We start from the raw sequence: 13,077 nt of genomic DNA, 5'->3' as shown, positions 1-13,077 counted from the left end.
ATATATATATATATATATATATGATATTTTTCATTCGAATGTAGGGCCTATCACAATAAATTCATCATCTCCTATCTGCTATTTATGTATTGTATTTTTTCTAGTTTTCTTATAATGCACGTGCCAACACACACACACACACACTATAATAGGCCCTATATATATATCAAGAGCGGATAATACGCTCTTGATATATATATATATACGCGCGCACACACACACGCGGGGCACACGCGCGCGCGGAGAGAGAGCGAGCGAGAGAGAGAGAGAGAGTGCACACACGCACGCCCGCAAACCACGCGCGCGCAGAGAGAGATGTTCGCACGACGCACGCACGCACACACACGCAACATGTACACACCAATGTGGTTATTCAGCGGAATCAACAGTGCCGGTCTAAGGTAAAGTGAGTTTGATGTAAATAAAGTATTATGTGCCAATATTTGCCAAAAATTTACGACCACGTAATGGTTAATGTATTTAATGACAAAGTTGAAATTTAAAAATTCGAAAAATTTAAATATATAGTAAAAATTTATGAATATTATAGTAAAAATACAATAATAAAATATAAATATGAATATAAACAAAAAATAAACATAAATCTAAATCTAAATAAATATAATAAAATAAACATAAATATTATAGTAAAAATTTAAAAATTCGTACGTCTAGTTGAATGTTCCTTTGTCAATTGTTATCGTACTATATTCAATGGCCGGTTGCTAGAACGACTCATAACAATAGTACTCCGCCGGTCATTTTGTAGTACAAAAACAGCAAAGTAAAGACATTATTGCTAGTTTTAAATGGCCGTAGAAAAAGTTTCTTATAATTGTGCTTTCTTATGAAAACATTTTTGTGCTGCCATTGGTTAAAAAACGACTGGCGCGCTATTTTGCATACACGCGCAAATGTATTGCCAGAGGTGTTGTGCGGATTTGCGCGATGAAAATGTACTGATTTCTCTCAAACGAAACATCGTCAAAGTACACATATTTCAGTACGAGTACGGTGTGTAGAATACCCAGAAAGGTAATAAAGATCATTACTCTGAGCTACGATAGGTCACTAGTAATAAATGGTCGCGCGTGATTCTTGGTTCCAATTCAATGTACTGGCTTGTAGTACTAGTCTATAGCTACCTTAGATGACTGGCTGTGGACTGTCGGCAGAGTAAGGATTTGTAAATTACTGGCCCATTCCGTAGGTTAACACATGTCGCGAAACTAATATATACAGTCAAATAGGATGAGCGAATACTGATTAAAAACCTAGTCAGCTGAGCAATCGAACGTCAGTGGCACCGTTGCGCACGTGAGACCTAGTACACACACTGACAGAGACAGGCACTTGCCTTACTTGGAGCCATTTCATTAATAAAATGATAGCGCTAAATAAAACACGAAATGTAATACTATCAAAGTCTAATGTTTCCCTACTCTTCTTTCGCTATTATTAGTCATAACTTATGTAAAGGGCGTGAGAGGCTCCTGCTACACAGACAGTTTCACCGCACGCTGTCGCGCCGTGCCACAAACAACAAAAAGTTGTTAGAGCAGGTGGGAAACTAGGATACAATAATGTAATCCAACCAGAGTCGTAGGGGTTACATAAGCTCTCCTCCTATTCTTCCTTGTCTTCTCTTCACTTTTTTGTACATCGGAGGATGATGCTCCCGAGTGAAATCACTCGGGGTCGTTTGCTGCATGGCGGCGTGCGGTTCATTGGGGGAGATCTAGAACTTCCAAACTGGGGTTTATCTCAACACGAACCTTTCTCGCTTATCTGGGAATCTTACTATGTATCGCCGTAATACTTACTCTTTTTTATATGTATTATCTAGTATTAACACCATTCACATTGCATTAACTCATATTTTGGTTGTTTGTTGACACACCGACGAGACAAGATTCGAGCGTGCGAGTGTACGAAGAGCGGACGACTTATGAGTCCTGTGTTGACGCGCCATTCCTCTTTTGTGAGCAGCATATGTGACGCGTCAAACACCGCAGCTTTCCCATTTACATAATGGCGTCCAATAATGCGATCGGCAAACGCAGCTGCCCTCGCATAATAATAAGTTGCGCGAATACGAGAGTGAATCGCCTGTTCGCAAGAACCCAATTAAGTACATCTTGTCACATTGGCGTTGTCAACAAGAGTAAATAAATGGCATGTTTTCTCAGTGTTTTATTTTTACTATCATTTTATTATTGAAACTTGCGTCCTCATTCACTAGTACATTACGTAAGTCCTTGTTTGTCTTGTCAGGTGTAGCAGGTTATATTAGTTTTAACGGTACTGGGTTCACCGTCAAAACGGAGTTATTGCGATACATATACGTAACGGTTTCGCCAGATAGCGGACTCCACTGACGAATTCGAGAAAGGTTCGTGTGTGAGAATTGTAAACCCCATCAGTTTGGCGTGACTACAGTATACAGTGGCGTAGACAGGTCCTCAGTTGTGGGGGGGGGGGATCATTTCGCTGATGTTCGGGCATTTTGTTGAAAGTAACACCTCTTCGATGCAATTTCCTGCACTATGAATCAGCACTATTAAACAATCTTCATCACAATATCATCACTGTTAAGTTGAGTATTTTTACCTTTGGGGACACCAAAGACTAAAATACTTACTACCAAATCTGTGCTATGTACATGTCCTCACTGGGGTTACCAGTGCAGACTTACCTGGGCTAAAATACCTTTGCCTTGAAAATGCTAGGGGGGGGGGGCGACCGCCCCGTGCTACCGACTCCCCGTTGACAACTATACAGCACTGGAATTATCTCCCCCTAAAATTTTGATAAAACATATTTTACTGAGAACGTTAAAACTGCAACAAAATATGAGAAAAACAACCAGATTTGAATCAAAAAGTGCATATTTTCACCCCTTATACAAAATCGGGAATATACTTACGGTCGGGTGTCAGCACCCCCCCCCAAAAGTGAGATGAAATTGAATTTTCCCATTCAATCCCCGTGAAAATTCAATATCCCAACTCTCAATAGGTCTATTCTAATTTTGAATAAAGCAAGGATTTAACTTTCGTGAGCAGTGATAAGTCTTTCGGGATTTTGAAAAAAACATTGTATATGGGGAATGCGTCCAAAATTAACCGTCTGAGTTTCGGTAAAATAATGTCATTCTTGGAACGAGTTACAGCTATTTTACAGTAGATGTATGTCACGTTCCATTTCTGTAATAATACATTAGGAGAGTATGAATAGCGATGACGGATTTGTAGATAAATACCCAGTATTTATTGTCTGTAAATTTTTCCCCATTTTCTTCCTGAAAGTAGGGGCGATGAAAGCCTCCCCACTCAATAAGTGATATACCCCCATCACCCCGCTATCTACGCCCCTCTCAGATGAAGTCAAATTTGACTTTTGATATGCATACAAATATTCATAATCATAATCTTTGTTAGCAGTACTCTACAGGCGCCGCGGAACGATTTTTGAAGTGAGGGTGATCAATTTGTTACGCTCGACAGTTGCCAATGCAGGTTTTTCGATGAGGGTGGTAAGAAACAGGCGAGGGTATGCGGGTCCTCCCCCAGAAAATTTTGAATCCCCCATTTTCCTCCTGAAAGTAGGGGGGGGGATGATTGTACACGCCATCCCCCCCACGTCAATAAGTGGGGGAGATGCATCCCCCCATCCCCCCCGCTATCTACGCCCCTGTATAATATATATATATGCGTACGTGCATGTACGCATGGGTGTGGACGGATTTATATGGGAGTGAGCGCGTGCCTGCCTTTGTGTTGGCTTTTCGTTGTGTGTGATTTGTTGCCTGTGCTGAGTGTTGTGCTTTAATTTTTTCTTTCCTTGTCAATTATTGTTCAGCTATGCGTCTGTGAGCGCTTTTCCTTTTCTGATAGTCTATCTATATATATATTTGGGACCTGCATATGTATATTTTGTATTGCGGTCTTCAGGCTCATGTGGACTCAGGGTAATTTTGCATGTAGTTTACTTATAATTTATTTATTTTTCATAACAACACTCATATATATTTTTGTATCTTCCAATCGTATTGTCATTCATGGTTCAAGTCTTGAATCAACTTTAAGTAACTAACTGTAATTAGCGGAGTGGCTGACTTGAAGACTGTAGTCAATTCGCCCTCCCTCGCTGTATTTATTTAAAAAAACTTGTTGTGATATATGTAACAATGTAATATACTTGAAAGCGTAAATAAATTTCAAAATCTAAATCTAAAAATCTAAAATCTGGGAGTGCGTACGAGTGTTGAAATTACTTAATGAAAGTGTCAATGACACTGTAGCTCACCACAAAAAAGGACACAAATGAGTGAGTGAGAAGAAGTCAGTTTTAATTGAGCAACCATCGACGTACATTATAGAAACGAAGAGTATATATGGGAGAACTCCCATTATATACTCTTGATAATAATATTATACGTGTAATTTTTATGTGAAAATAATAAATAATATTATATATAAATTATAAATAATTTATAAACCAAAATGAATCACAATTTGTGACGGTAGATGGGGCTATACCCGCTTTGATGTTTCTTAGCATAAATCATTATATCATAATAATAATAATATAATAAGAATAGTATAAATCATAATATGTTCATAGCAGAAATTTTGCATTAAAGATATTGTCAATGAAATCTTGTAAAACGAACCAGACGAGTGTGACACCACAGACTGTTTGTTATCTACGTGTCTATATAATATGCTATATAATTGCCAAACCCTACCTAATTTGCATAATTTTTTTTTAAATATCAAAACCCCTTGCCCCTATTCATTCACATACCAAAAATGAGCAAAATCCGTTGAACCTGAACTGACTAATGGCAATTCCCATTTTTGCCAAAAAATTGCCGTGGCTCGAAAGTACGTAGACTGGCGTGCTCCAAAATAGGACGTTTAATATGGGAGCATAGCAGTAACAACTATACCCAATTTCAAACATGTGGGTCAAACGGTTCCCGAGTTATTGTTGAACGTAGCCAAATGTTGACGGACGGACGGACGGACGACGACCCATGGCAATAGCTCAGCTTGACGATGTCAAGGTGAGCTAAAAATGTACTTGTACAGCAAGTATACACTGGCGTTTTTGTATTATAATTTGTGTGCGTGTTGTATAGCGCTGTTTTGTCATTGCATTAAAATTTTATTATTTTAACCGCTCAACACTATTGCATCTATAAGAATTTTGTTGTTCATAGAAGATTGTCTTTAGTACATGTATTTGTATTTGAATTACTCGGATTACTCTTATTGCAATACTTCGGATGCTTCCCTAGGTAAACAGTTATTAGCAAGACTTCTGACATTTGACCTATTATTACCTACATGGTTTTATATGTATCATGCAAATATAGCTATACTCCAACAGAAATATATGGGATGATATTTACGCGACGTGGTAATAATAGTGATGTCAGATAAAGCAAACATGGTAGGCAAAAAAACGACAACTATTCGTGTATTAACAATTATTATTAAAAGTAATCCCAATACGACCACTTTTGTTAACAACTCCATGTAATGTCATTATTTATTATGCAAGGTAAACACTCTATTAACAATGACTAGTGTAAAATCAATAACAATAACAACAAACCTCTGAAACATTGGCCAACCATAGGAACAATGTTAAATGTTTAGGCTTTCAATCTGGTATACAGATCAAAAGTAACACAAAGGGATCACCTACACTGAAACAAGCCTATTATCTAGCCAGTAATAGTAATAGTTTTATCTAGCAATCCCCAATAAATGTAGACATATTACATCAGGAGTCTATCAATAGCTATTGATAGACTCCTGATTACATGGTCAATGGCAGTCAACTTCTCAGAACACAACACGCAGGTGGCTTTGCCCACCCAAGACAAAATGGGTTAGCAAATGGTTTCTATAATATATTGTTACACATTGCCTAGCAACTTTATAATATGGCAACACTGAAATCATAACTATTAAATTAGTGAAAGGACAACTGCGTAACTATCCAGTAGCATGCACATGTAACACAAGCAACCACAAAGCTCTTTCAGTAACATTTATCATCCTGATGCACTGGCAGTGGCGTCACAAGGGGGGTGCGGAACGCACCGGGTGACACCATCAGAGAGGGTGATTTTAATTTTGCTAGTTTATGTCACTGTGTGACCACCACACCGTGTGACACCAACCCTAGTGACGCCGCTGTGCACTGGTCTTCATTTATGTAATGACTGTCGGTTTCTGTCGGCCAGTCAACTCTCTCAGCTGTGACATTTGCAGAGCGATCTCCACCAGCGGTTTAAGCATGTCCTAAAACAGATACACTGCCATCACTGATCCTACAGCATAAAAGTTCGAACATGTCGAACAGGATAACATAACATATTTTTGTTATAAAACCACTTATAGATGCGTCCACTCAATTTAAACAAAAAGGTAACCGAGTCTGTGCATTGATTCTGTGTAGTGAAAATTATTATCGTGAGAAAGTCCAAGATTCACGTGAAATGACAGGGGAAATCAAAACGAGTAATCAAAATTCAAACCGTGCACATTTTGCTGAATATAGCAATGTAAAAAGGTTCTAAGACATGTTACTGTACTCTAGACAGTTGCTGTCACTCAAGCAATAATGGTAAGTATCGGAAGTCAGGAAAACATGAGAATGGTCAAAAATTCTTTTTGAAATCATTGCTTTAGACTATAGTAGAGCCAAAAACACTGACCGGGGTGCCAGTATCATACCTGTGCATCCAGACAGTGCTTGGTAGAATCGGCTTCGTAACTATCGATGTACATGCGAATGGTGGCGCCACTGCTGCCAGTACCGCTCAACCTAAAGACGATTCGTGACCCATCTTCGAAGATGATGCGAATTCCCTAGGAAGCAAATGTGACCAAATTATTCTGGTGGGAATACAGAGTACTTGTAGCGATATGAAGAAGTGTGAGGCTAGTTGCAGTTGTTATTGCAAATGTACATTTTTCAAGTAAATAAAAGGTAAATGTTCAGCGATGGTTAGAGTGAAAAGGTCTATTAACAAGACAGTTAATCTTTTTCACTTAAATATCTTTAGCATAAGGAGAGGTTAGCCTTTTTAAAATTATATTGGAAATAAAACTATCTAGTGTTTGTATGAATATCAATCTACACACAAAGGTTTGCCCGTAACATAAATTATTATCGCAATACATAGGTAGCACATTTCATTGACTATATTTACTGTTAGAGCAGATTTAATGTTTGCAAACTTATTAAACTCTTATCAATGCATCGAAATTGAAGCTATAATAAACAGAAGCGATGTTGGTATAGGCCATTCGTCCAAGTACCTGCTTCTTTGCCACACTGCCATCTATTGGATCAGTGTACTCGAAGTTATCGGCTTTAGCTACTTTGAAAGCCTTGTCTCCATGATTGAAGCCTCGGCCGATGAGGGACGCATCCTCAATGAGTTTGCCAAGATTCGTCATCATCTTGTTGGCCGGCTCAGATTCGACATTCTCATAGTCGTACCTTTGCGCAGAATTCAAATACGTTAATTGCAGCTCTGTCTGAACTCACGCTGGTTCTAATATTACACCGGCAGTGACCAAAAACAAATTAGTGGTTACACTTGATAGTACGGGGAAAAAAACATCAACCAGATGAAATCGATTCAGACAACACAGTACCATTTTAGTACATCGGAAATCACAGCAGTACGTTCTAGCACTGTTCAAACCTGTGTATCCAATCCAATCTATTAATAATATCCAATTTACGACTATTCGAATACCTGGTAAAGAAGTTTCTGCCATATGTTGCCCAGTGGTTCTTTAGAATCTCCTCTACACTCTGCTGCTTTGATGCTAAGACCGATAGCCAAGCTAGGCAGGCCCACAGCCCATCTTTCTCTCTAAAATGGTAGACCGACAAAATAAAATGATTTCATTAACATGAATTAGACATCATTTGATGAGAAGAATTACATACATTCATTGCTAACAAAGAAATAATTGAGATAGAGAATGACAATTAAAAAGTGACAGTTTTTGACTGGTATATAGAAAGGACTTGGAATATATAACTGAATAGTAAGAGGACTTTACCTCTAGCATAATATCACAGACAATGTATAATATATAATAAACTAGAAAGGGCAGTTGTCGCCAACTACATGTATCCCCCGTGTTCTCCCCAAGATGTGTAAGTATACGAAGTTTGGTCGCATGAGGTCAATTAGGGGCCGAGTTATAGAGCGGAAGGGAAATATGATGAAGGTCAAGGTCAAGGTCAATGTCAAATAAAGGTTGCAGTGACCTGGTTTCGGTACGCGACACACCTTCTCCCCAAGATGTGTAAGTATACCAAGTTTGGTTGCGCTAGGTCAATTAGGGGCCGAGTTATAGAGCTCTCTTGGGTTTGGGTTACATTATTGTATCTAGTTTCCCACCTGCTCTACAATTTTGTTGTTTGTGCACCGCGACAGGCGTGCGGTGAACTTGTCTGTTGTAGAGGAGCATCTCAACGCCCTTTACATAAAGTTATGACTAATAATAGGCGAAAGAGAGTAGGGAAACATTAAGACTTTGGTAGTAAATACATTTCGTGTTTATTTACTATCATTTTATTATTGAAATGCTCCAAGTACAAGTGCCTGTCTCTGTCAGTGTGTGTACTAGGTCTCAACCGTCAACGGTCCACTGACGATTCGATTGCTCAGCTGACTAGGTTTTTAATCAGTAATTCGCTCAATCCTAGTTTGACTGTATATATAGTTCGCACATGTGTTAACCTAGGAATGGGCCCAGTAATTACAAATCCATACTCTGCCGGACAGTCACAGCCAGTCAGTAAGGTAAGTATATGACTAGTACTAAAGCCAGTACATTGAATTGGAACCAAAATCACGCGACCATTTATTACTTTGACTATCGTAGCTCAGAAGTATTATCTTATTACCTTTCTGGGTATTCCTACACACCGTACTCGTACTTGAAATATGTGTACTTTGACGATGTTTCGTTTGAAGAAATCAGTAAACTTTTCATCGCGCCAAAATCCGCACAACACCTCTGGCAATACATTTGCGCGTGTATGCAAAATAGCGCGCAGTCGTTTTTTAACCAATGCAGCACAAAAATGTTTTCATAAGAAAGCACAATATTAAGAAACTTTTTTCTACGGGCCATTTAAAACTAGCAATATAATGTCTTTACTTTGCTGTTTTTGTACTACAAAATTGACCGGCGGAGTACTATTGTTATGAGTCTTCTAGCAACCCGGCCATTGAATATAGTACGATAACAATTGAGCAAAGGAAACATTCAACTAGACGTACGAATTTTTAAATTTTTACTATAATATTTATGTTTATTTTATTATATTTATTTAGATTTAGATTTATGTTTATTTTTTGTTTTATATTCATATTTATATTTTATTATATTGTATTTTTTACTATAATATTCATAAATTTTTACTATATATTTTAAATTTTTCGAATTTTTAAATTTCAAACTTTGTCATAAAATACATTAACCATTACGTGGTCGGTAAATTTTTGGCAAATATTGGCACATAATACTTTATTTACATCAAACTCAACTTTACCTTAGACCGGCACTGTTGATTCCGCTGAATAACCACATTGGTGTGTACATGTTGCGTGTGTGTGCGTGCGTGCGTGCGTGCGAACATCTCTCTCTGCGCGCGCGTGTTTGCGGGCGTGCGTGTGTGCATCTCTCTCTCTCTCTCTCGCTAATTAATAGTGATGTCAGATAAAGCAAACATGGTAGGCAAAAAAAACGACAACTATTCGTGTATTAACAATTATTATTAAAGTAATCAATACGACCACTTTTGTTAACAACTCCATGTAATGTCATTATATATTATGCAAGGTAAACACTCTATGACAATGACTAGTGTAAAATCAATAACAATAACAACAAACCTCTGAAACATTGGCAACCATAGAACAATGTTAAATGTTTAGGCTTTCAATCTGGTATACAGATCGAAAAGTAACACAAAGGGATCACCTACACTGAAACAAGCCTATTATCTAGCCAGTAATAGTAATAGTTTTATCTAGCAATCCCCAATAAATGTAGACATATTACATCAGGAGTCTATCAATAGCTATTGATAGAGACTCCTGATTACATGGTCAATGCGCAGTCAACTTCTCAGAACACAACACGCAGGTGTCTTTGGCCCACCAAGACAAAATGGTTTAGCAAATGGTTTCTATAATATATTGTTACACATTGCCTAGCAACTTTAATAATATGGCAAACTGAAATATAACTATTAAATTAGTGAAAGGACAACTGCGTAACTATCCAGTAGCATGCACATGGTAACACAAGCAACACACAAAGCTCTTTCAGTAACATTTTCATCCTGATGCACCTGGCAGTGCGTCACAAGGGGGGTGCGGACGCACCGGGTGACACCATCAGAGAGGGTGATTTTAATTTGTTAGTTTATGTCACTGTGTGACCACCACACCGTGTGACACCAACCTAGTGACGCCGCTGTGCACTGGTCTTCATTTATGTAAGACTGTCGGTTTCTGTCGGCCAGTCAACTCTCTCAGCTGTGACATTTGCAGAGCGATCTCCACGCAGCGTTTAAGCATGTCTAAAACAGATACACTGCCATCACTTGATCCTACAGCATAAAAGTTCGAACATGTCGAAACAGGATAACATAAATATTTTTGTTATAAAACCACTTATAGATGCCTCACTCAATTTAAACAAAAAGGTAACTGAGTCTGTGCATTGATTCTGTGTAGTGAAAATTATTATCGTGAGAAAGTGCCAAGATTCACGTGAATGAGCAGGGGAAATCAAAACGAGTAGATCAAAATTCAAACGCGTGCACATTTTGCTGAATATAGCAATGTAAAAAAGTTCTAAGACATGTTACTGTACTCTAGACAGTTGCTGTCACTCAAGCAATAATGGTAAGTATCGGAAGTCAGGAAAACATGAGAATGGCTCAAAAATTCTTTTTGAAATCATTGTTTAGACTATAGTAGAGCCAAAAACACTGACGGCGGGTGCCAGTATCATACCTGTGCATCCAGACATGCTTGTAGAATCGGCTTCGTAACTATCGATGTACATGTGCGAATGGTGGCGCCACTGCTGCCAGTACCGCTCACCTAAAGACGATTCGTGACCATCTTCGAAGATGATGCGAATTCCCTAGAAGCAAATGTGACCAAATTATTCTGGTGGGAATACAGAGTACTTGTAGCGATATGAAGAAGTGTGAGGCTAGTTGCAGTTGTTATTGCAAATGTACATTTTTCAAGTAAATAAAAGGTAAATGTTCAGCAGATGGTTAGAGTGAAAAGGTCTATTAACAAGACAGTTACTTTTTCACTTTAAATATCTTTAGCATAAGGAGAGTTAGCCTTTTTAAAATTATATTGGAAATAAAACTATCTAGTGTTTGTTTATTGAAATATCAAATCTACACACAAAGGTTTGCCCGTAACATAAATTATTATCGCAATACATGAGGTAGCACATTTCATTGACTATATTTACTGTTAGAGCAGATTTAATGTTTGCAAAACTTATTAAACTCTTATCAATGCATCCGAAATTGAAGCTATAATAAAACAGAGCGATGTTGGTATAGGCCATTCGTCCAAGTACCTGCTTCTTTGCCACACTGCCATCTATTGGGATCAGTGTACTACGAAGTATCGCTTTAGCTACTTTGAAAGCCTTGTCTCCATGATTGAAGCCTCGGCCGGATGAGGGACGCATCCTCAATGAGTTTGCAAGATCGTCATCATCTTTGTTTGCCGCTCAGATTCGACATTCTCATAGTCGTACCTTTGCGCAGATTTCAAATACGTTAATTGCCAGCTCTGTCTGAACTCACGCTGGTTCTAAATATTACACCGGCAGTGACCAAAAACAAATTAGTGCTTACACTTTGATAGTACGGTGGAAAAAAAACATCACCAGATGAAGATCGATTTCAGACAACACAGTACCATTTTAGTACATCGGAATCACAGCAGTACGTTCTAGCACTGTTCAAACCTGTGTATCCAATCAATCTATTAATAATATCCAATTTACGACTATTCGAATACCTGGTAAAGAGAGTTTCTGCCATATGTTGCCCAGTGGTTTCTTTAGAATCTCCTCTACACTCTGCTGCTTTTGATGCTAAGACCGAAGCCAAGCTAGGCAGGCCCACACGCCCATCTTTCTCTCTAAAATGGTAGACCGACAAAATAAAATGATTTCCATTAACATGAATTAGACATCATTGATGAGAAGAATTACATACATTCATTGCTAACAAGAAATAATTGAGATAGAGAATGACAATTAAAAAGTGACAGTTTATTGACCTGCGTATTAGAAAGGACTTGGAATATATAACTGGAATAGTAGAGGACTTTACATCTAGCATAATATCAACAGACAATGTATATATATATAATAAACGCTACGAAAGGGCAGTTTGTCGCCAACTACATGTATGCCCCGTGTTTCCCCAGATGTGTAAGTAAATACGAAGTTTTTTTTGGTCGCATGAAGGTCCAAATGTAGGGCGAGTTTATAGTAGCGGAAGGGAAATAGTGATGAAGGTCAGGTCAGGGAGGTCAAATGTCAAATAACGGTTGCGACGTGACCTGGTTTTCGGTACGGCGACACACCGTTGGCTCCCAAGATATAGTGTAAGTATACGCAAGTTTGGTTGCGCTAGTCAATTGGGGCCGAGTTATGAGAGCGGAAGGGAAATAATGGATCAAGGTCAAGGTCAATAAAAAAGCCGGCAGTGACCATGGTTTTTGGGTACGCGAGGCACACATTCTGCCCAAGATTGTGTAACTAAGGTCTACCAAGTTTGGGTAGTAGCTAGTACAATTAGGGGGCCCGAGTTATAGAGCGGAAAGGAAATATGATCAAGGTCAACGGTAATGTCAAATAAAGGGTCGTAGTGACCTGGTTTTCGGTATGCGAACACCTTTCTTCCGCAAGATTTTGTAAGTATATTCCAAGTTTGGTAGCGCTGAGTCAATTAGGGCCGAGTATAGAG

The 13,077-nt window shown here is 38.5% G+C and overlaps 2 protein-coding genes across 2 annotated transcripts in view; both read right to left on the bottom strand.

The window, feature by feature from the left end:
* LOC106812690 (nipped-B-like protein A) overlaps positions 1–9,083 on the bottom strand; it is an 85,810-nt gene extending 76,727 nt beyond the window's left edge. The window contains exon 1 of the mRNA XM_014816627.1: positions 8,956–9,083. The gene's annotated coding sequence lies outside the window, so the exon portion shown is untranslated. The remainder of the gene's footprint in view (positions 1–8,955) is intronic.
* The window catches only part of LOC106812692 (phosphoglucomutase-1-like), a 19,843-nt gene continuing 12,246 nt past the window's right edge, over positions 5,481–13,077 (bottom strand). The window contains exons 8-11 of the mRNA XM_014816629.1: positions 7,790–7,909; positions 7,344–7,527; positions 6,756–6,890; positions 5,481–6,320 (exon numbers count right to left, since the gene is read on the bottom strand). Of these exons, the coding sequence (XP_014672115.1) occupies positions 6,231–6,320; positions 6,756–6,890; positions 7,344–7,527; positions 7,790–7,909 (529 nt within the window). The 3' untranslated portion in view covers positions 5,481–6,230. The remainder of the gene's footprint in view (positions 6,321–6,755; positions 6,891–7,343; positions 7,528–7,789; positions 7,910–13,077) is intronic.

The sequence above is a fragment of the Priapulus caudatus genome, unplaced genomic scaffold, assembly GCF_000485595.1.
Source record: "Priapulus caudatus unplaced genomic scaffold, Priapulus_caudatus-5.0.1 Scaffold675, whole genome shotgun sequence".
Classification (NCBI taxonomy): Eukaryota; Metazoa; Priapulida; class Priapulimorpha; order Priapulimorphida; family Priapulidae; genus Priapulus; species Priapulus caudatus.
The sequence above is the reverse complement of the archived record's forward strand: the minus strand, read 5'-3'. Positions and strand labels throughout refer to the sequence as shown.